Genomic DNA, 22,804 nt, shown 5'->3' with positions numbered 1-22,804 from the left:
ATGGGATTTATCCACATGACATGCTTATTTGATATATGTGTGTGTGGTTCATAACTAGATGTATCCTTTGTTAGAAGAAAATGTGTTTTAATACCCAGTTGTTGAAGCATTCTGATCTTAGGTCAGTTCAGTGTTCCACTTTACTTACAAATTAAAAGAATATACAAAAACAAGAGAAATGATTCTGTATGAAATGATTTGTGCAAAGTAGAAAAGGAACTGGGATTATATCATACACACTACCTGTAGCCATGGAAACAGTATGCTTCAAGGACATGCAATTTCAACTCCCATTGATCACCTAGATTTAGACAGTGTAGTACAATGCAAAGAGCAATGGATTTGTAAATGACCTGAGTTCAAATAATCTATATCGTGACTTTAGACAAATCTCTCTGGTTTTCAATTTTTCTCATCTGTAAAAAGGAGTGAGTTGTCCCCTATAAGCTATGAATTTTTAGATTAGACTGTTTTTTGTGTATGTGAAGCAATTGGGGTTAAATGCCTTACCCAGGGTTGCACAGCTAATAAGTGTCAAGTGTCTGAGTTTGGATTTGAACTCAGATCCTGACTCCAGGCCTGATGCTTTATCCATTGTGCCATCTAGATGCCCCTAATAGGACTACTTTGAAAAAAAAACAGAGTATTCCACCCTCATTGGAGTCTTTAATCAAAAGCTTTTAAGATCACTAGTCCAGATACATTGCTAAGATTCTTTTAAAATATGGATTCAACTAGATGCCCTTGTAAATCCCTTTTAACTCTGAGATTATATGGTTCTGAGATTATATTAGAAGTCTTTCTAGATTGGGAAACCCTGCCAGAGTTTGGATTCCTCTCTTAGAGCTTTTGAGAACTCAGGGTCACTTCTGTAAGCACAATGAGACAACCACTGGTGTAGGACTTTAGTGGAAGATGGATAGATCTGTATAGATGTGAATGGTAAAATGTGTGTGTGTGTTGTTAAATATATACACACATGAGTAAATATATACACATACACTTGTACATGCATACACATTTGTGTTTATGAATATATATTATTTGTATGCAATCACAAACACACATAGATAGATGATCAGAAAAGGTTATTTTTGTGTTATTTTGCTACTGACATCCACATGCTTAAGTTGATTAAACTGCTTCAAGGAGATGTGACTTCATCTCCTTGGGCTTTCCTTCCATCAACACAGATTACAGTCTTACTCCACAACTTAATAGAAGGCTGTATGAATGTTGAACTTGAAGTCAAGAGCACCTGAACTCAAATCTCTTCTCTTATACTTACTAGCTGTGAAATTTGGCAAATCATTTAACTTCTTTAAGTCTTAGTTTCCTTACCTATAAAATGGGAATAGTAATACAGATTTCAAAAGACTGTTATTAATACGGTTCAAATCAGATTGTTTGCAAAGAACTTTGAAACTTTATATAAATATAATATAAATGTCAGTATTGTTATTAGGTTAAGAAGTAGGCATGTGATTTCATTGGTACAGAACTCCCTGGTAAAGAGACTCCTTCACCCAAGCTAGGTTGGCCCCTTCTGCAGAGTCTGATAGTTGCCCAGAGTCTCACAGTCAGGATGTGCCAGAGGCTGGAGATTTTCTTGTCTTCAAGGCTGGTTTTCTATCTGCTGGGTGATGCTGCCTTGCTGTGGTCAAAACTTAATCCCATTTGCCTCAGTTTCCTCATCTGCAAAATGAGCTAGAGTATCTGGCAAACAATGCCAGTATCTTTGCTAAGAAAACCCCAAATAGGGAAGAGTAGGACTTGACTTAACAATAGTGGACACATACACGATTCCCATGCTAGCATGCAAGACCTTCCAGTTTGGAATGATTGTGCCTGAACTTTTACTTTAATGACACAGTCTCAGGAATCTAGGGTTACTCCCATTCCATGATGATGCTCCTGTATTAGACTGTGACTCTGAGCAAGTCACTTAATCTCCCAGGGCTATGGGCAACTTTAATTATAGAGATGTCTCCTTGCATTGGTAGATGGAACTTTCTTTTGGAGAAGTGGGGAGTTCATTAATACCATAAAATTATAGGTCCAGTCCCTATAGTATGCTTCATGAGGGCAGGAACAGATTTAATTGTTTCTGTCTTCACAGCCTCTCTCTCTTTTGTTCATTTTATTCTACCAACAGACCTTTTCCACCTCTTACTTAAACTATTGTGATAGTCTTCTAATCATTCTTCCACCACATCTCTCTCCACTCCAATCCATCTCAACTTGGCTGTTACTTAGGTCTAAACCAGGGTGGGAGTAGGGTGGTGGTGTAATCTTTTTTTCTACTAAGGGCCTTTATTTAACATCATTTGAGGGTCAGTCATTCAAAATTATCACCTTAAAAATCAGCATGCTAGGGGTGGCTAGGTGGCGTAGCTAGGTAATTATTAAATGTCTGAGACCGGATACCCAGGTACTCCTGACTCCAGGGCTGGTGCTTTATCCACTACACCACCTAGCCACCCCTCTTTTCTAGTCTTTTAACAACGAACTCTTCTCCAGTTGCTCCAAGATCTATCTGCATTGGCCTTCTTGCTTTTCCTTGCTTACAACATCCATCTAAAGTCTCCTTGAGTTCAGTGACTGTTCATTTATATCCTATGGCATTATCTATTAAAGTATTCTTTAGATTAAAAATCAAGCCTATTTGAATCCATTTTCATGTTTATGTTGGTAAGTATGAGTATAAAATTAGTCTTTCAATAACAGTTTACATATCAACTTTTGTTTATAGAATATAAAGCGATTGGTAAAATAGGAGAAGGAACATTTTCTGAAGTTATAAAGATGCAGAACCTAAAAGATGGAAATTATTACGCATGTAAGCAGATGAAACAGCATTTTGAAAGGTAAGCAAAAAAAATCAGAAAATTCAAATAAATAACTATAAAACAATGTGCTATAGCATTTTCTTTTAACAAAGCAAATATTTATATTTGGCAATCTATAAACTTGATTCTTCAGGCAATGTAGATGGAATAATTTTTTAAATAATATATTAGATTTGTTATCTAGTTGGAATATAATAACTATAATTAAAGATGATAAATTCTTTAGAACACAAGGTATTCCTTAGTTCCTTAATAGATATCTTCCTGAAAAGTTTTGTGTAAATTGTATATTTGCAAATCAAATTCTGTCTGAAATACTTTAGTGATGTTTCCATTTGAAAAGAATCCTTTTGTGATATAAGGCTTTGAAGAATCACAATAGGAATGGGGAACTGCTTGTTTGTGGACCTGTTCTAGGATGTCTTACTGTTATTTAGTTTTTAGCTAAGTGGGAGACATAAGCTGTATCCAGGGAATAAAATTATTATTATAAGTATTACCATTATACCTCAATTAGATTAAAACACTGATTTTGATTGGGAAGGGGAAAAAATGACTGTTAGAGAAAAAAAAACGTTTTCCATGGAAACTTTTAAACATTTGTGAGATGAGAAAATAATAATTTCATAACAAAGATAAGGAAACTTTGATGCCTTTTTAATATTAGAAGAACTTTTAGGTCTAGGTAATAAATTGAATGTCCCTCTAATTTCTAAAACCTAAGTCATGTCTTTATATTCTGTGTAAAGAAAACTTCAAAAACTGGTGTAATTTTTAAACCATGAAGCTTAAATATAAAAGGAGAAAAGCAATTTCTCAGTTCATAAGGAAGATACTGAATGGACAAATGGACATTTCAAAGCATAGTGATAACTAACTGTTCATATTCCAAATAAAGCACCAGAAGTTTACCTAATACTAATAAATGTAAATACTTGAATTTCTCTGTAATTCTCCTCATCTCCCCATTATATCTTTTCTTCTTTGAATGTCTGTCTTTTCAGTTCCTTTAACTGATCTGTACCTGAATTACAGTAATGTTTTGTAGTCCACAAGAGATTGGCTCTTTGAAATGTCAGCTATCAAGGATTCAGCTCCAAGGAAGAAAAAATAAAAAGAAAAGAAAAAGAAAAAGAAACTGTTGCAAAAAATCTTAAGTTTTTTTGCACTTTGGAGAAGTCCAGGGTCAGCAGTCCTGAGACCCTTACTCTATTATTGATTTAGAATTATATATAAGAGTGCAGAATGAAAGCAGGGCGATACAGACTGTAGTAAGTAGTGACATCAGAAGACAATTATAAAAACAGACAAAAGAACTAAAAAAGCACTCTGAGACCATTTCATAGACTCTAAATAGCCTTATATATATCTCAATTTTACCTTTAGGATATTACAGCATAGTTCAATGTTTGATATTCACGATAATAAAGCATCAAGAAGAGTATTTTATAATAATTCAGGCAAGCATACAGCACATTTAGAAAGACTTATACCAAAGTACCCAGATAGTTATTTGAACTCATTGATTTCCATATTACCTCTAATGGTTCAGATCTCAATCAACCCTTTCATGCTTTCTGTCCAACCTGTGTGATTTGTCTATGTGCTCCCATAAATTCATCTCAGCTATTCCTCATTTTCAACCCCATGAATTTTTTGCCAAAAATGTTTAATAATTAAAAAAAAATTCTAATGCTTAAACAGGTAAGCCTCATTTATTTAGAAAATTTTCTTTTGAAGAAAACCTTCATTCCTGATGATGCTATGTGAATGAAGTTTTTATATAAATATATTTTAAAAAGTTATTAACTAGTCTTTCATTTTTTTCTTAATTTAAAATGCTAATAAATTTAACATTTTATCTTAATTCTCTGATAAAGTGACAAAAGCAAAGATCTGTTTGTGGTTTTTAAACATTTTTTTCTCTTCTGGCTTACTGAACTTTATAGAAACACGATTCATTAGTTTCTCTTATTTTTTTGTAAATCAGAAATTTAATGTTTCTTAAAGTGTGCTCCACTTGAATTTCTTCTCCCTGCACACTTAGTGGTAGATCCTATATTACATTTTGACAAAGATCTTTAATATGTCTTCATAAAAAATTAGTGATTAGCTTGCCGGCAATCTTTTAACACAAGAAAAAAATAGCTCTTGGGGCTCAAGGTTTATTAATTTAATTTAAAAATATAAAACTTAATTCTGATATCCTGGTCAAAACAATGAAAGGAGAGGGCAGCTAGGTGGCACAGTGGATAAAGTACCAGCCCTGGAATTAGGAGGACCTGAGTTCAAATACAGCCTCGTGACCTTGGGCAAGTCAACCCCATTGCCTTAAATAAATAAAATTTAAAAACAAAACAATGAAAGGAATGGAATTATACATTTTGCTTTTCAACTGTTTCCATTGATTTAATCATTGGCACATTGTTATTTTGTGTATAAGAATAAATTGTTTTCACTTGCTTGGGAAAGAAATGCTTTTAAAGGACTCAAGGAAGGCAATCTTGAAGAATCTGTTAGATATTTTCTTGAGTCCTAATGGCACTAGATTTATTGTGCTTCAATTTTGTTTTAAAGAGTGCAAGTCATTTTTTTCCAAATTTTATTTTGAATCCTGATAAACAAACTCATCATTTTTATTATATATATGTGTATCTATATAATATATGTAATTATATATTTATAATGGGCTATTTTACCCTCAAGAATCTTTCTTTTATCAATGTACATTCAACCCTCTTTATATTTGCCTCTATTTTATTTTATTTTTCAATTACATGTAAAGATAATTTTCAGCATCCATTTGTAAGTTTATGACTTCCACATTTTTATACTGCCCTCTCTTCCTCCCCCCCACCCTGTTGTACAATTGTGACTTCATATATTATATGTCTCTGGACAATTTTTCTGAGTTGCTGTGGTCAAAATAATTCATCATCTGGTGATGATCCTGCAGTGATGAGCCTCTTAGCAACTTAGCTGGGCTTCTTCTTGAACAAAAGAAACAAACAGGTCCTTGTTGTATTTGCTTAGAGCCTTTCTGGATTTTGAAGACCTAAGGGTACCTCCATATCTGGATGAAAGTTATGAATAGTATTTTAGTTAATACATTAAAAAATATTCCTATGAGGTAGTATTAAATGCCTTTGTTTCCTTTTACAAATATTTTGTTACATTTAAAGTTTTATGAATTATTCCTTGTGTTCTAAAAAAGAGCACTGAACAGGAAATTAAAGGATTTATGTTCTTATTCTATTCTGTTACTTATTCCCTATGTGATCTTGGGGAATCTTTTCTTGGCCTTAGTTTCCTCATCAGGGAATTGTACCAGATAATTTCTAAGATCGATCCCAAAGAGTTCCAAATCCTGTTTTTTCACTGTAACATACTGTGTATTAGGTCATTATTGTCACACTTGATTTACAAATGAAGAAATTGAAACTTTGGAAAGAATGGTCCTTTGGAGCCTGGGCCACAGCTGAGATTGGAAATACAGTTCCCAGTTTCGGATTGTGCTGCTACTACTGTCATACTTTTCCTTTTTTGTTATTGATATTATTAGTTGGTTTTAAATGGATTTTTTGATCATTGTCAATTAAAATCCACGCAATTCAGTCTATGTATTTAGATACAGTAGATTATAGGATTATGCTGTTTGGGAAATTATGAATTAGTCTTTTGGAAGCTCATCTCACTGTAGAATTTTATTCAGAGGGTTGGTTTGGGATAGCACAATTAGTCACACTTACCTCAGATCCTATAACATTGCCTCCATTTGGTGTTTTGTCTATTTGGTGTTTTTTTTTTTAGGCTTTTTTTTTAATGGGATTTCTCTTTCTAGCTCTTCCTGTAGTATCTTGCTAGACATATATAGAAAAGTTGAGGATTTATGAGGGTTTATTTTATAACCTGCAACTTTGCTAAAATTGCTAATTGTTTCCAGTAGGTTTTTGGATGACGTCTTGGGATTCTCTAGGTAGACCATCATATCATCTGCAAAGAGTGAGAGTTTTTGTCTCTTCCTTCCCAATTCTAATTCCTTCAATTTCTTTTTCTTCTCTAATTGCTGAAGCTAACATTTCTAATACAATATTGAATAGTAGTGGTGATAATGGGCACCCTTGTTTCACCCCTGATCTTATTGGGAATGCCTTTAGCCTCTCCCCATTGAATATAATGCTTGTTGATGGTTTCAGATAGATACTACTAATTATTCTAAGGAACAGTCCATTTATTCCTACACTCTCTAGTGTTTTTAATAGGAATGGATGCTGTATTTTGTGAAAAGCTTTTTCAGTATCTATTGATATGATTATATGATTTCTGATAGGTTTGTTGTTGATATAATTGAGTGTACTAACAGTTTTCCTAATATTGAACTGCATTCCTGGAATAAATCCTACTTGATCATAATGCATTATCCTAGTGATAACTTGTTGTGATCATTTTGCTAAGATTTTATTTAAGATTTTTGCATCTATATTCATCAGGGAAATAGTCTATAATTTTCTTTCTCTGTTTTAACTCTTCCTGGTTTAGGTAACAGCACCATATTGATTTCATAGAAAGAGTTAGGCAGAGTTCCATCTTTCCCTATTTTTCCAAAGAGTTTATATAGAATTGGAACCAATTGTTCCTTAAATGTTTGGTAGAATTCACTTGTGAATCCATCAGGCCCTGGAGATTTTTTTTTAGGGAGTTTAATGATGGCTTGTTGAATTTCTTTTTCTGAGATAGGGTTGTTTAGGTATTTAATCTCTTCTTCATTTAACCTGGGCAACTTATATTTTTATAAATATTCATCCATTTCACTTAGATTATCAAATTTATTGGCATAGAGTTGGGCAAAATAATTTCAAATTATTACTTTAATTTCCTCCTCATTGGTGGTGAGTTCACCTATTTCATTTATGATACTAGCAATTTGGTTTTCTTCTTTTTTTTTAATCAATTTGACCAGAGGTTGATCAATTTTATTGTTTTTTTCATAATACCAACTTTTGGTTTTATTTATTAATTCAGTAGTTTTTTGCTTTCAATTTTATTAATTTCTCCTTTAATTTTTAGAATTTCTAATTTGGTATTTAATGGAGGACTTTTGATTTGTTCTTTCTCTAATTTTTTTAGTTGCATGTTTAGTTCATTGATTTCCTCTTTCTACAATTTATTCATGTAAGCATTTAGAGCTATAATATATCCCCTGAGAGTCGTTTTGAATGAATCCCATAGGTTTTGGTATGTTGTTTCATTATTATCATTATCTAGAATAAAATGGTTAATTCTTTCTGTAATTTGTTTTTTGGTTCACTCATTTTTTTAAAATAAGGTTATTTAGTTTCCAATTTGTTCTGGGTCTATATCTCCTTGGCCCAGTATTGCATATGACTTTTATTGCATTGTGATCTGAGAAAAATGTATTCACTATTTCTGCCTTTCTGCAGTTGATCATCAGGTTTTTATGTCCTAGTACATGGTCAATTTTTGTATAAATTTCATGTACTGCAGAGAAAAAAGTATATTCCTTTATATCCCCGAGGTTTTTTGTTTTTTGTTTTTGCAAGGCAAACGGGGTTGTGGCTTGCCCAGAGCCACACAGCTAGGTAATTATTGTGTCTCAGACTGAATTTGAACCCAGGTAATCCTGACTCCAGTGCCGGTGCTTTATCCACTATGCCACCTAGCCGCCCCTTATTTGGTGTTTTGTCATTTCTTTGCTTTTCTCCAGAGTGAGATGCCTTTAGAAGATCATATTTGATGGGAAGACTTTTTTTTTAACCAAGAAAGCACTAAAAAGTCTACATTATTATAATAATAATGTTGCCCCCAAAATGACAATCTTTTGTCCTGTGTCCTGAAATTTGAAATATGGCTCCCATAGGTTTCCAAACAAGAAGACTATTGAAAATTGTCTATATTGACCTCTGCTTTGGCTAGCTAATTTGCCTTATAAATGATAGTAAGGAGGAGTAGGTAAAGCATTGTGTAGAAAGGTTTTGGTGCACCATTGACCTTTTCTTAAGTCACATTGACATTTTGTGGCCCCCAAATAGCCTTTACAGAAATAAAAAGTGGAGTTTATCAGGTTATAAATAAGAACAAAGGCAAAATAAATGAGTCATCCTGGAAATTCTCTGACTTTTAGTTTCTCATATACTTACCTTGGAGAAGAATTATTTATGTGACAGAGAGAGGAAGGATGAAGGAGGATATTCAGATAACTTTCTGAAAAGTAACTGCTTAAGAATGGCATCCTAATGACTTGAAAAAGTGCTCTTTGCTTAGAATGATTCTTGAATTTTAATTTCATGTGTAATCCAATGTAAATAATGTCTATGCCCTAAAAATCTGTATCAGAATAGATTCAGATTTTGGTAAATGCTAGTTCACTTATTTAAAGACATCATATGATGAACTATGTTTAAAGGAAATAATTCTTTTGTAAAGCAGATAATGTTTTATTTGACATTTGGATTTCTATATGTTAGGTTAATGTATAGAGAGATTTAAATGAAAATTTAGCTAAGGACTTTTCTTTGACATTTACTGAATTGGGCAAGTAAATTTACTTTCCTCAAGATCTTGTATGAATTTTGAAATTTACTCTTGATCTACCAGATAACTTTTAAAAGTAGTTGCTGATTTCTTTTTGAATTTTCAAACATACTATTTTTCCCTCTCCTGAAAAATGTAGTATTCATTACATATTTAAGATATAAGTAAAATACTATATGTTGGGGGAGATGATAATATTCAACTTAGTATGGCCCTTGGAACTCACAGCATCTAGAACTGGAATGAATTGTAGAATTCTTATGGAATTTATAAATAGGGAAGACAACATAACCAAATAAATAAATAGAAAATGATACATAATAAGTATCTAAGAGAAATGTGTGAACTAAGGAGAAATAACAGTAAGGTTAGTTATATTTGAGTTTTCTTTTATCTTCTTTTCTTTTTAGATTTTCATATTCAAATATCTTTTGTTTTTACATTACCTTTTTTTCCTGAATCTACTTCTTCCCCCTACCCAGTGAGCCATTCCTTGTAACACAGAATAAAAAAAAAAACAAATCAAAACACAGTATACCTTAGATTTTACTATCTCCTATAATTGTGCTACCCCTGTGATTTTGAATTTTTAAATCCCCATGATGAACATAATCTTCCATCCTTCAATCTCTTCCTTTGCTTTCTTCTAAACTTGGTCATTCTCAATAAAACAACTATTCTCTTTCTTCTTCCCTATTATCCCAATGCTATGGCCTCACTTTCTTCTTTTCTTAGTTTTTCTTTTCACTTTTATAGCTATCCAATTCAGCGACATACTATATTTGATTCTTGTTCCTTGATCATGTTGTAGTTATGTTCCTTGCCAAACCCTAATGATAGATTAAAACCCCACCATTTGCTTTCTTTATTCCTATTGACCAGCTGTTGAATCTTAAATGAAAGAATGAAAAATGAATTAAATAAAGTATTTTCAAATACTTAAAAAGTGTTGTACTAAGTGTTGGAGATACAAATAGAATAAAGTAATTATAGTGCTTTTAAGTAGTTCTTAATTTAAAGGGAGAGAAAAATGCATATAGGATATGCATTTGACTATATCTCAGATGGAGTGGCTCTTTAGGCCTTAGGGTATAGTGGCAAAGCATTTGGTAATGTATCTTTTTTTTTAGAAAGGTTTTATTTATTTTGAGTTTTACAATTTTTCCCCCTAATCTTGCTTCCCTCCCCCCACCCAGAAGGCAGTTTTTTAGTCTTTACATCATTTCCATAGTATGCATTGATCTAAGTTGGATGTGATGAGAGAGAAATCATATCATTAAGGAAGAAACATAGTATGTGACACAGCAGAATTATATAATAAGATAACATTTTTTAAAAATTAAAGGTACTAGTCTTTGGTCTTTGTTCAGACTCCACAATTCTTTCTCTGGATACAGATGGTATTCTGCATTGCAGATATCCCAGAATTGTGCCTGATTGTTGCCCTGTTAACGAGTAAGTCCATTAAGGTTGATCACCCTCCCCTGTTGCTGTTAGGATATACATTATTTTTCTGGTTCTGCTCATCTTGCTCAGCATCTGTTCATGCAAATCCCTCCAGGCTTCCCTGAATTCCCATCCCTCCTGGTTTCTAATAGAACAATAGTGTTCCATGACATACATATACCATAGTTTGTTAAGCCATACCCCAATTGATGGATATTCCCTCAGTTTCTATTTCTTTGCCACCACAAACAGGTCTGCTATGAACATTTTTATACAAGTGATGTTTTTACCCTTTTTTTCATCATCTCTTCAGGGTACAGACCCAGTAGTGGTATTGCTGGATCAATGGGTATGCACATTTTTATTGCCCTTTGGGCATAAATTCCAAATCGCTCTCCAGAAAGATTGGATGAGTTCACAGCTCCACCAACAATGTATTAGTGTTGCGGATTTCCCAAATCCCTTCCAACGTTGATCATTGTCTTTTCTGATCATATTGGCCAGTCTGAGAGGTATGAGGTGGTATCTCAGAGGTGCTTTAATTTGCATTTCTCTAATTAGTGATTTAGAGCAGTTTTTCATATGACCATGGATTGCTTTGATTTCCTCATCTGTAAATTGCCTTTGCATATCCTTTGACCATTTTGTTCATTGGGGAATGGCTTAATGTATCTTGTTTAATATCATTTCTTGGGCATTTCTTGGGCAATATCATTGGGGGCAGCTGGGTGGTGCAGTGAATTAGAGCACTGATCCTGGAGTCAGGAGGACCTGAGTTCAAATCCTACCTCAGACACTTAATAATTACCTACCTGTGAGACCTTGGGTAAGTCACTTAACCCCGTTGCCTTACCAAAAAAATATCATTTTTGTTTATAAAACTATATCAGAGATGGGGAGAATTGTTACAAACTAGAAGGATGAGGTTAGGTTTTATAGAGGAGATAGAACCTGAGCTTGGATTTAAAAGGATTGCTAGAGTTTGAGCAAGTAGATATGATTGTGGGGGTAGAAAGGAGGGGCATTCCAGGTGAAGAAGGAAGTTTTATGCAAAAGTTGACTGTTAGCATTTGCTTTTGTCACCACTGTGACTGCTGGCTTTGAATAGACCTCATTCTCTTAAATCCAATTTATTTGCAAGGCAAAGTATCACTTTCTTCAAGTGATACTCTTTAGGGGCGACTGGGTGGCACAGTGGATAGAGCACCGGTCCTGGAGTCAGGAGGGAACTGAGTTCAAATCTGGCCTCAGACACTTAATAATTACCTAGCTGTGTGGCCTTGGGCAAGCCACTTAACCCCACTGCCTTGCAAAAACTAAAAAAAAAAAAAAATTGCCTAGCTGTGTGACCTTGGGTGAGTCACTTAACCCCATTGCCTTACAAGAAAAAAAACCCAAATAAAAGAAAAGATATGGTCCTCTTTGTAAATGAAGAACACGCAATATCAACCATGTGCCATTGTACCTACAGTATAGCCAGCAGAAGCAAGGATCAATGTATGCCCTTTCCAAGAGTCTTGTTTGTAAACCTAGGAGAGCCCAAATGACTGGGCTGAGGACTTGTTCCTTGCTAAAAACTTCTAGTGAGCCTAATTTCTAATAATTGAGAGATGAGACCCTTGTCCTTCATTCTCTCCAAGAAGACCATGACATCAGGGTGGTGATAATATAAATTGGATTTGAGTGAGGGGGGTGTTGTGCTGAGTGCTGACTCATTTTTTTCCTCCATAGTCATCTGGGTCCAGTGGTCAAATATGAATCAAGGTGACTGGAGATGGGGACAGCTAGGTGGTGTGGTAGATAGAGCATTGGCCCTGGAGTTAGGAGGACCTGAGTTTAAATTTTGCCTCAGACACTTAATTATTGTCTAGCTGTGTGACCCTGGGCAAAAATCACTTAACCCTGTGTCCTTAAATAAAAATTAAAAAAAAAAAAGATTGACTGGAGATGGTTTGGGATTTGAGGCAATTGGGATTAAGTGATTTGTCCATGGTCACACAACTTGTATCATGTGTCTGAGACCAAATTTGAACTTCCATCCTCTTGATTCCAAGGCCATTGCTCTATCCACTATGCCACTTGATATAGTGGAAGAAGAAGGACTGGTTCTGGAGTTGAGACCTGGGTTCAAACTCTTCCTCTGATACTACATGTGTAACCTTAAACAAGTCACTTAAAAACTTGCTGCTCATTATCAGGGACAATTTTAGGGTATACATGATAGAGAATACCATCTGTATCCAGAGAAAGAATTGTGGAGTTAAAACAAAGGCTTTTTAACTTAAAAAAAGTTGTCTTATGATTACATAATTTTGCTATCTCCCGTATTTTATTTTTTCTCAAGGATATGTTTTTTTCTCTTAACATTCATTTTGATCAGTGTATAGCATGGAAACAAGTAAAGATTATCAAACTGCTTTCTGTAGTGGGGGGAAGGAAGGGTGTGGGGGGGGAATTGTAAAATTCAAAACCTTACAAAAAATGATAGGTGTAAACTACTATTAGAGGCTTTTTTTTTTAGGTTTTTGCAAGGCAAATGGGGTTAAGTGGCTTGCCCAAGGCCACACAGCTATGTAATTATTAAGTGTCTGAGGCCAGATTTGAACTCAGGAACTCCTGACTCCAGAGCCGGTGCTCTATCCACTGTACAACATAGCCACCCCGGTGGAAACTACTATTATATATAATTGGAAAACAAATACAATATTAAAAAAAAAACTTCCTGCTCCTCAGGTTCCTTGGGTATAAAATACAGGGGGTTAGACTAGGTGACCTCTCAGATTCTTTTGTTCTTCAGATTGATGAGCATAGAAAACTGGAGGAGAGATAGATTAAGGGAGGGATTAGTTTTCTGCAAATTAAACTATAATTTGAATAACTAAGGAAATAAAAATATTTTTAACTCCTTTTAAGTTAATAAAGAATAGGAATCTGGGGGGTGGCTAGATGGTACAGTGGATAGAGCACCGGCTCTGGAGTCAGGAGTACCTGAGTTCAAATCAGGCCTCAGACACTTAATAATTAACTTGCTGTGTGGCCTTGGGCAAGCCACTTAACCCCAATGCCTTGCAAAAAACCTAAAAAAAATAGGAATATGAAAGGGTGTTGGTCTATTACGATATGACTGAACAAGTTATGACAAAAAATATGATGGAATACCATTGTGCTCTAGGAAATTATAAAGGGAATGGCTTCTAAGAAGCCAGGGAAGATTTAAATGAATTAATGCTGAATAAAGTAAACAGAACCAAACTAATTTCTAAAATTATAGAAATATTATAAAGACAAACTTTCTTTTTTCCAATATTTTTAAATTATATAAATATTTTATTTGTTTTCCAATTACATATATTAGTAGTTTCTACGAATCTTTTTTTTGCAAGGTTTTGAATCTTACAATTTTTTTCTCCCTCCCTCCTTTCCCTCCCCCTAACAGAATGCTCTCTGATATAATCTTTACATTTACTTCCGTGATATGCACAGATACAATTGAATGTGTTGAGAGAAGAAACAGATCTAAAAGGAAGAAAGAAAACATTAGAGAGAGCAAAATTATGGTAACTTAAAAATTGAAGACAATAATCTTTGGCCTTCTTTTAAACTCCATGGTTCCTTCTCTGGATACAGATGGTAACATTGTCCCTGATTATTGCACTGATGGAGTACAGAGATGGAGAGAAGAGTCCATTGAGGTTACTCATCATCCCTTGAAGACACAATTTTCATAGACTTAGGAACTCTGATCAGCATAATGACCAATTTCAATTCCAGAAAATAGTATAAAATAAGATATAATCTACATGTAAAGATAGATAAGGCTAATGTTCTAGTGGGCATTGCAATTCCTGGGACTCTTGAGATTTATCTGTAGGGAATAATATGTTTCTACTAAACAATTATGTTATTTTAGTGAAAGTCTGGACTTACTCTACATGTTTCCAGCTGGCAAAGAGCTTGGCTGTCAGCTTGTCTCCATTAGGACTATAGGATTACCTCTGAATGGCATTGAGGTTCTCTAATGCTTTTTAACTCAGACCCCCAATTCAATTCAATGTTCTACCTATAGCAGTGATCAGTAGTTAGTTTGGTTCATCTAATTATATCTAATTAGTTAATATCATCTAATTAGTTAATATAACTTACTTTTACAAATGAATATTTACTGAAAAGAGATAGTAAGAACAATAAAATCTCAAATCCTCCAAGGCATCTCCCCTCTACCACCTCAGATGTAAAGTAAATGCTACAAACATTTCATCCCATCTGGGTCACTTTCAGTTGTGTCAGAGCCATTGGGCCAACTCTTTTCTTGCTGCAGGACATAAAGGGGTGGCTCCTGGGCTGGATCCTGGCATTTTGCTCCTTGGTGTAAGAGGAGCTTATACTCATTGGATTGCTATCAATGACAATAGGAGCTCCATAACTTTCAAACTTTTAAGGTCATCAGTTGTTGGAGGAAGGTAGTAGGGGAGAAAAAACTTAGTCATCTTTTTTACCCCACTCCTGCCAAGGGCAGTTCCCTTCCAGTAGTCCTTCATTCTTGACTAACCACAACTTGACTGAACTACTACTGGAATCTATGATTATGAACTGACCTGACATTCTGGGTTCCATAGCTTTGTCATCTATATGGCATCATCTACTTCCATCCAGTGACCTTTTCAAATTGAAAAAAAATTGAAAATGGAAAATTTGAGATTGAAATATAAATTTAAAAAAATTTATCTACACCTAATTTATTTTTTATTGATTCAGTCAAGATATCTGGACCTTCTGGTGATTGAATAGAAACTTAACCTTATACTTTCTAATCCAAAGGTTATTATGCTTGAAAAAACAATTAAAACTGGAGTTGAACATTTCAACTTATTTACCATCATTTTTCATCATATATTAGCATCAAATCTTTGGAGATTGTTTTTCTCTGATAAATAGTAGGCTATGGGATCATATTCATTCTTTTCCTGAAATCTTCTTTCTTTTAAAATCCAGAGTATATATCAGATAGTTCCTGGTGTTCCTCTCCTTCCATTCTCTTTTCATAAATTCCATGATCATGTGGTTATTTGTACTTCAAATTACCATCATTTCTTCTCCAACAAGCACTTCCTACCAGACAGATTTAGAAGTTGGAATGATCTTAAAGGTCATTTACAGATAAAAGGAACTTGAGACCCAGAGAGGTTGATTGGCTTGTTCAAAGTATTACGCATGACAAAATCAATTTGAACCCAGATGTCCAGATTCCAAATCACATCATTCTTTCTACTATTGGAATGTTTAGAGAACTATCTTTTTTTTTTCCTTTTCCTATTAGGGATTGAATTAGATTAGTTTTGAAATCCTATTCAGTTCTAAGCTTCTATGATTACAACATCAAAACAGGTTGCAACCCCTGGGGGAGTTACTGTAACCAAAAAATTCATCAGTCTGGTGTACCTGGTGATGAATCAAACAACTAGTTTGGTCCTCAGACAGCAGATTTATTGCCCATCACTGAGGCCACACTCAATCCTGGTTTTCCATTTTGTTTTGTTTGCTGACATTTATACAAGGCTGGCAGAGGCTTTGAGAAGCCATGGCCATATTTTCACTAGGATTTTAGTTGAAGCAGAATATTTTTTTAGGTTTTTTTGCAAGGCAATGGGATTAAGTGGCTTGCCCAAAGCCACACAGCTAGGTAATTATTAAGTGTCTGAGGCTGGCTTTGAACTCAGGTACTCCTGACTCCAGGGCCAGTGTTCTATCCATGAAGCAGAATATTATTGTAAAAAAAAGATGGACTTTTGTGCCAAGGAGTAAATTTCCTTGTGTTTATTTTTGCATACACTTACGTATATTACATGATGTTTCTTTCAAAAATAATGTATAATGTAAGCTCCTTGAGGACAGGGATTATTTCATATTTTTAATGTGTACTCTCAGTGACACAGAGTAGGCATTTAATACTTGTTTGTTTTAAGCTTCTTCATTAATTTATTTTATAGTTTCTTTTACCCCTTTTCTATTCCTATTCAGTTAAACAAGGGTTCAGAAATTTTCTCTCCCCACTTCCTCTTAGCCTCTTAGTTTTTTTGGCTGTTTTCTTTTCCAAGGAGCTTTTCTTTGCATTATTCTTATTATTTCTCTTCATGTCTACTTTATTTTGAATTGTTTTCTGATTCATGGCCTTTACCATTATTTGTTTCTTTTTTATTTTCTGTTTTTGTTATGAAATTAAAATCTCTAAAGCAGAGGTAAGGAATGAACTTAATTAAAAAAAAGAATTCTTGCAGAATTAAAAAAACCCACAAATAGAAGCATATAAAAATTAGATGTATGACACAGAACCTTTTCAAAGAATCAGAAGATAGAAGAGAGAAGATTGCAGATATGAAAGTACTAAAATGGAGGAAAATTTGACAGAAGCGAAGAAAAAGGCAGCATTATTAATAAGATTATGTGAATTCCATGCAAGTCAAAACAACTTATCTTAAAAACATGTTCAGGGTTAACTTAAGGATCATAAGTCTCTCAGAACATGACATATTAAAAAATTTGATTAGAAAACAATCTAAGAAAACTGTTTAGAACTGCAGAATACTGACAGTAGAACCTTAACTGATCAAAACAATACATCATCAACTGAAACAGAAATTTCAACTCATGCTTCATTTTTCTTGACTTGTAGTGATTAAATTTTACAGTTTAAATGACAAATTTGACAAACATGAAAAAAGATAAATTTGAATAGCAGTGAATTATTCTGCATTTGTGAGAAATTGCAGGAAAGAACAGAATAATACAGTCCAAAAAAGAAAGCAAAAGATGTAACTCAAAATGATGCTTTTTGAAAACATGGAACAAATTATTAAAGAAAAAGACGGATTGTCAATAAAAGAGAGACTTTTATGCATTTCTCTAAAAATTGTTGAATAACTTATTTAACTTTTAGACATCTAAACAACAGAAATATGAGAAAGTAAATACAGTTACCTTGAAATCAAACCAGTTCTCTTCCAATTATAGGTTGTTGTTTGTTTTAAAGGAAATTGAGGAGCAACTAGGTAGCATAGTAGGTACAGCACTATCCTTGGAGTCAGGAGTACCTGAGTTCAAAGCCTCAGACTCTTAATAATTACCTAGCTATGTGACCTTGAGCAAGTCACTTAAATCTGATGCCTTGCAAAAAAAAAAAGGTGGAGCTGTCGGATAAGAGGAACTACAAAGGGAGATCATGAAGGGGAAAAAAGGACCTATGGGTTTAAAGATTTAAGGAGAATTTTAAAAATCAAGAGAAGGAATGGTGGAAGAATTGAATTACTTATCTTTGGACTAAGTCCTCTGATTCCTCCTTCATCTGAGAATTGTGATCTTTTTTGGAGGAGGAAATATTAGAATAGAAAAATGCATGAATGGGAGGAGGTACAGTAATATATCTCTACCAAGTCCTTAGGAAAACAGACATTGAATGGTCTCAATAAGTGGGAGAGGGGAATTCTGGTGGAGAATAAGATAAAGTATGGGAGAGACTGAGATATGGAAGGGCAAAGGTAAAGGGAAAAAGTGCCACTATAGGACATTCCTATGGTATATTTCTGCAATAATGAGAGGGACCTTACAAAGATTTTGTTTGGAAGATCAGCTTGCATATTAACAGCCATGTTACCCTAGGAGAGAGATTGTATAAATTTTCAAGGGTAGCCAGCAATCAAAGTAGTGGTGGTAGAAGGACATTCAAGTGTGGTAACATGGCTTTATTTAGCAAAAGCTTAATCATGGCAAAGGTAGAGGGCAGGGATTAGGTGTGCTCCTCAAAATGTGGAACTCCCACTTTATCAAACACAGTTTACTTAGTATTTCTAAGAGTGAGGTATATTAGAGTTTGGGATGATTAGGTAAGATCTACAATGGCAATAACAGAATTGAAGGGATAGGTCACAGTTCATACTTCTGAGACTTTTTTCTCATGAGGGACATAAAGAGAATAAACAAGTAACCCATGGATCAGAACACAAAATTCAGAATTGATTGAAAGAGAAGAGAATTATCAAGTAGTTCAAAATAAAGAGAACCTTCTTAGAAACTGGAACAACAAAATAAAGGTGCTTAAAGATTTGGAGGGAAGGCAAAGAGGAAGGATTTTGAATTTTTAACTGGTCAGAGGAGAAGAATAGCCAAAAGAGAGAGAGAAATTGATTTTATTTATCCTTCAGTAAACATTTTTTTTAGGTTTTTGCAAGGCAAATGGGGTTAAGTGACTTGCCCAAGGCCACACAGCTAGGTAATTATTAAGTGTCTGAGACCAGATTTGAACCCAGGTACTCCTGACTCCAGGGCTGGTGCTTTATCCACTACACCACCTAGCCACCCCTCAGTAAACATTTTTTAAAGCATCTCCTATGTGCCCATCACTCTGTTAGCTTCTGGTGCAGTAAAAAGATGGAAATGAAATAGTCCTCTTAAGGATTTTGTAATCTGGGGGAGACAACATATATTACAGGATAGTTTTTGTGGGGAAGGTACTTGTAATTGGCTCACTAAAGAAAGGATTCATGTAGATTTTGTTTCATTTGACTCTGGAAGAGATATGAGGGATTCTAAGGGGCAAAGGTCAGGAAGGTTCTAGTCAGTGAAAAGGCATGAAGATGAGAGATGGAGATGTGAAGAACAAGAAGACCAATTTGGGTGGATTGTAACATGCATGAAGGAGAGTAATATGTCGAAACACCTGACTGTATATTGGGCTAGTTTGTGAGGAGTTTTTAATATCCAACTGAGATTGATTCTCAGGAGTCATTTGAGCTGTTTGAGGACTTTAGGAATATTAATTTTGCAACTGAGTAGAAGATGGTTTGGAAAGTAGAGAAATTTGAGGCACCATACTAATTAAGAGGTGCTGAAATAGTATAAGTGAAAGGTCAGTTTATCTGCCAGTATACATTTATTAAGCACCTATTGTTTTCTAGGTACTATGCAGATATTTCCAGCTTTCCAGGAATTCACAGTCTAAAGGGGGAGATAAGATGCAAACAGCTATGTACAAATAAGCTACATGCAGAATAAATTGAAAATAATCAACAGATTATAATCAACAGGCTTTCTTTAGAATGTGAGCTTTTACTTGGACTTGAAGAAATTCAAGGAGTTGGGAATCTGAGAGGAGAAGGGAGAGAATTCCAGGTATTCAAACTGAGTAAAAACACCCAGGTGAGATATGGAGTGTTTTGTTCAAGAAACAGGAAGTGTTAACTTGATTGAAGATTCTTTTGTGGGGAATATGGCATAAAATGATTGGAAAGGGGTTGGAGGAAGTAATGAAGGACTTTGAGCACCAAATAGAGGATTTTATATTTGATTCTGGAGGTGATAGGGAGCCATTGGAATTTATTGAAAAGGGGTGGAGGAGTGACATGGTCAAGACCTACACTTTAGGAAGATCACTTTTGGTAGAGAGGCCAACAGGCAGGTGACTGCAATAGTCCAAGTATGAAGTGGTGAGGGTTGAATTAGGGTGAAAGTTATGTTCTATTGTTATTAATGTTGTAGAGGTCCAATTAATAAGATTGTAAAAGATCAGTTATATAAGTTGAAGGAGACTGAGGAATTGAGAGTGAAAGAAAGAGAAATGGGATAAGGTTGGGTGTTGGAGGGAGTCTTAGGAAGAACATCTGTATACTAACATCAAAATATAGTATAGCAGAAGAAATGGAGCCTAACAAAAGCATTACCTTCCCCCCCTTTATTTTTTCCAATTATATGCAAATATGTTTTCAACATTCATCTTTTTGCAAGCTTTTGAGTTCCATATTTTTTCTGCCACCCTCTCCTCCCTTCCCCTCCTCATTGTAGTAAACAACCTGATAAAGGTTGTTCACCTACAATTGTGTTTAACATATTTCCATATTAGTCATTGTGTGAAAGAATTAGAACTGAAGGGGAAAAAATCAAGAAAGAAAATACATAAAAGTTTTAAAAAGTGAACATAGTAGGCTTTGCTCTACATTCAGAAGTCATAGTTTTTTCCTCTGGATGAAGATGGCATTTTCCTTAACAGGTTATCAGGATTGTCCTTGAACACTGAACTACTGAGATGAGCTGCATCCATCACAGTGAATCATTCTTAACAGTGTTTCTCTTAATAGATCATTCTCATAGTGTTTTCTCTTAAGCTGTACAATGTTATCCTGGTTTTGTTCAGTTAATTCAGCATCAGTTCATGCAAGGCTTTCCACGCTTCCTTAGAGTTCTCAGTATACTTTGTTCTTGATCACTGAACTTCTGAGCGTTGTGTCAATCATAGTTGATCATCTCACATTGTTGCTGTTAGTGTATACAGTGTTCTCCTGGTTCTGCTTACTTCATGCAAGTCTTTACATGCTTTCCATGCTTTTCTGAGACCCCTCAGATTTCTTTCAGAACAAAATTCATATACCTTAGGTTGTTCAGCCATTCTCCAATTGATGGGAATCTCTTCAATTTTCAATCTTTGCCACTACAAAAACAGCTGCTATAAATATTTTTGTACATGTGGATCTTCCCCTCCCCCTTTTTTATGATTTCTTTGGAATACATACCTAATTGTAGTATTACTGGATCAAATGGTATGCACAGTTTTTTGTTTGTTTGTTTTGACCTTTAGGCATAGTTCTAAATTGCCCTCCAGCATGGTTGGATCAGTTCACAACTCCACCAAAAGTGCATTAGTGTGCCAGTTTTCCATATGCTCTCTAACATTGATCATTTTCTTTTTTTGTCATTATAGCCAATCTAATAGATATGAGGTGGTACCTCAGAATTGTTTTAATTTATGTTTCTCTCATCAATGAGTTGGAATATTTTTTCATATGACTATAGAAAGATTTAATTTCTTTATCTGAAAACTGCCTGTTCATATATTTTGACCATTTATTGGAGAATAAATTGGAATGGAGAATTGGAATTGGAGAATGACTTCTATGCTTATAAATTTGACTCAGTTCTCTATATATTTTAGAAATGAGTCCTTTATCAGAAACACTAGCTATGAAAATTCTGATTAGTTTTATTTGTACAAACCTTTTTTAATTTAATATTGTCAAAATTACCATTTTGCAATTTATTTTGTTTTTTATATCTTCTTTGATCACAAACTTCTCCCTATTCCACTGATCTGACAGACTATTCCTTGTTCTCCTAGTTGGTTTATGGTTTCACCTTTTTGTGTCTAAATCCTATACCCATTTTGACCTTATCTTGGTATAGAGTGTTAGTTGTTGGTCTATGCCTAGTTTTTGCCCTACTATTTTCCAGTTTTCCCAGCAGTTTTTGTCAAATAGTGAATTCTTATCCCAGAAGCTCGAATATTTGGGTTTATCAAATAGTAGATCACTATGGTCATTTACTATTATTTCTTTTGTCCATAATCTATTCTTCTGATCCACCACTCTATTTCATAGCCAGTATCAGATAGTTGTTTTTTGTGGGTTTTTGTCTTTATTTAGTTTTTATTTATTTACACATTACTAAAATATTCTTCTTGTAAGAGTAGACATAATATCCTCTTCCCTCCACAAAAATATAAAACTTCATGAGAAATAAAGTGAAAGAAAGAAGAAAAAAATGTGCTTCAGTCTGTTTTGTGATACCATCAGCTCTGTCCCTGGGGTGGATCTTATTCTTTATTATAAGTCCATCAGAGAAGTTACTTCCATATTTTTCCACAGCTGCTGCTGCTGATTGTAATTTCCTCTATTCATTCCTCCCCAATACCATTTATTATATTTTCTCTCTCCTTTCACTCTGTCCCTCTTCAAAAATATGCTGTGGGGCATCCAAGTGGCTCAGCATACAGAGCACCAGCCCTGTGGTCAGGAGGCCTCAAGCCTATATCCCACCCCAGAGATCCAGCAACCACCTGGCCTCTTGGTCCAGACAGGCCACCCAATCCCACTACCTAACAAAATGCAAAAAAGAAAATGTGTTATATCTGACTATCC

The 22,804-nt window shown here is 34.5% G+C and overlaps 1 protein-coding gene across 3 annotated transcripts in view; it reads left to right on the top strand.

Moving 5' to 3' along the window:
• The window catches only part of MOK (MOK protein kinase), a 125,157-nt gene that overhangs the window by 32,373 nt on the left and 69,980 nt on the right, over positions 1 to 22,804 (top strand). For 2 of the 3 annotated variants that reach the window (XM_074213136.1, XM_074213137.1), the window contains exon 2: positions 2,753 to 2,867. In XM_074213136.1, coding sequence (XP_074069237.1) covers positions 2,753 to 2,867 — 115 coding nt within the window. Of the gene's footprint in view, positions 1 to 2,752; positions 2,868 to 22,804 lie in introns of those variants that run through there. The other variant, XM_074213139.1, reaches the window with a different exon arrangement.

Source organism: Macrotis lagotis, chromosome 1 (genome assembly GCF_037893015.1).
Source record: "Macrotis lagotis isolate mMagLag1 chromosome 1, bilby.v1.9.chrom.fasta, whole genome shotgun sequence".
Lineage (NCBI taxonomy): Eukaryota > Metazoa > Chordata > Mammalia > Peramelemorphia > Peramelidae > Macrotis > Macrotis lagotis.
This window is presented reverse-complemented; position numbering and strand designations above follow the sequence as displayed.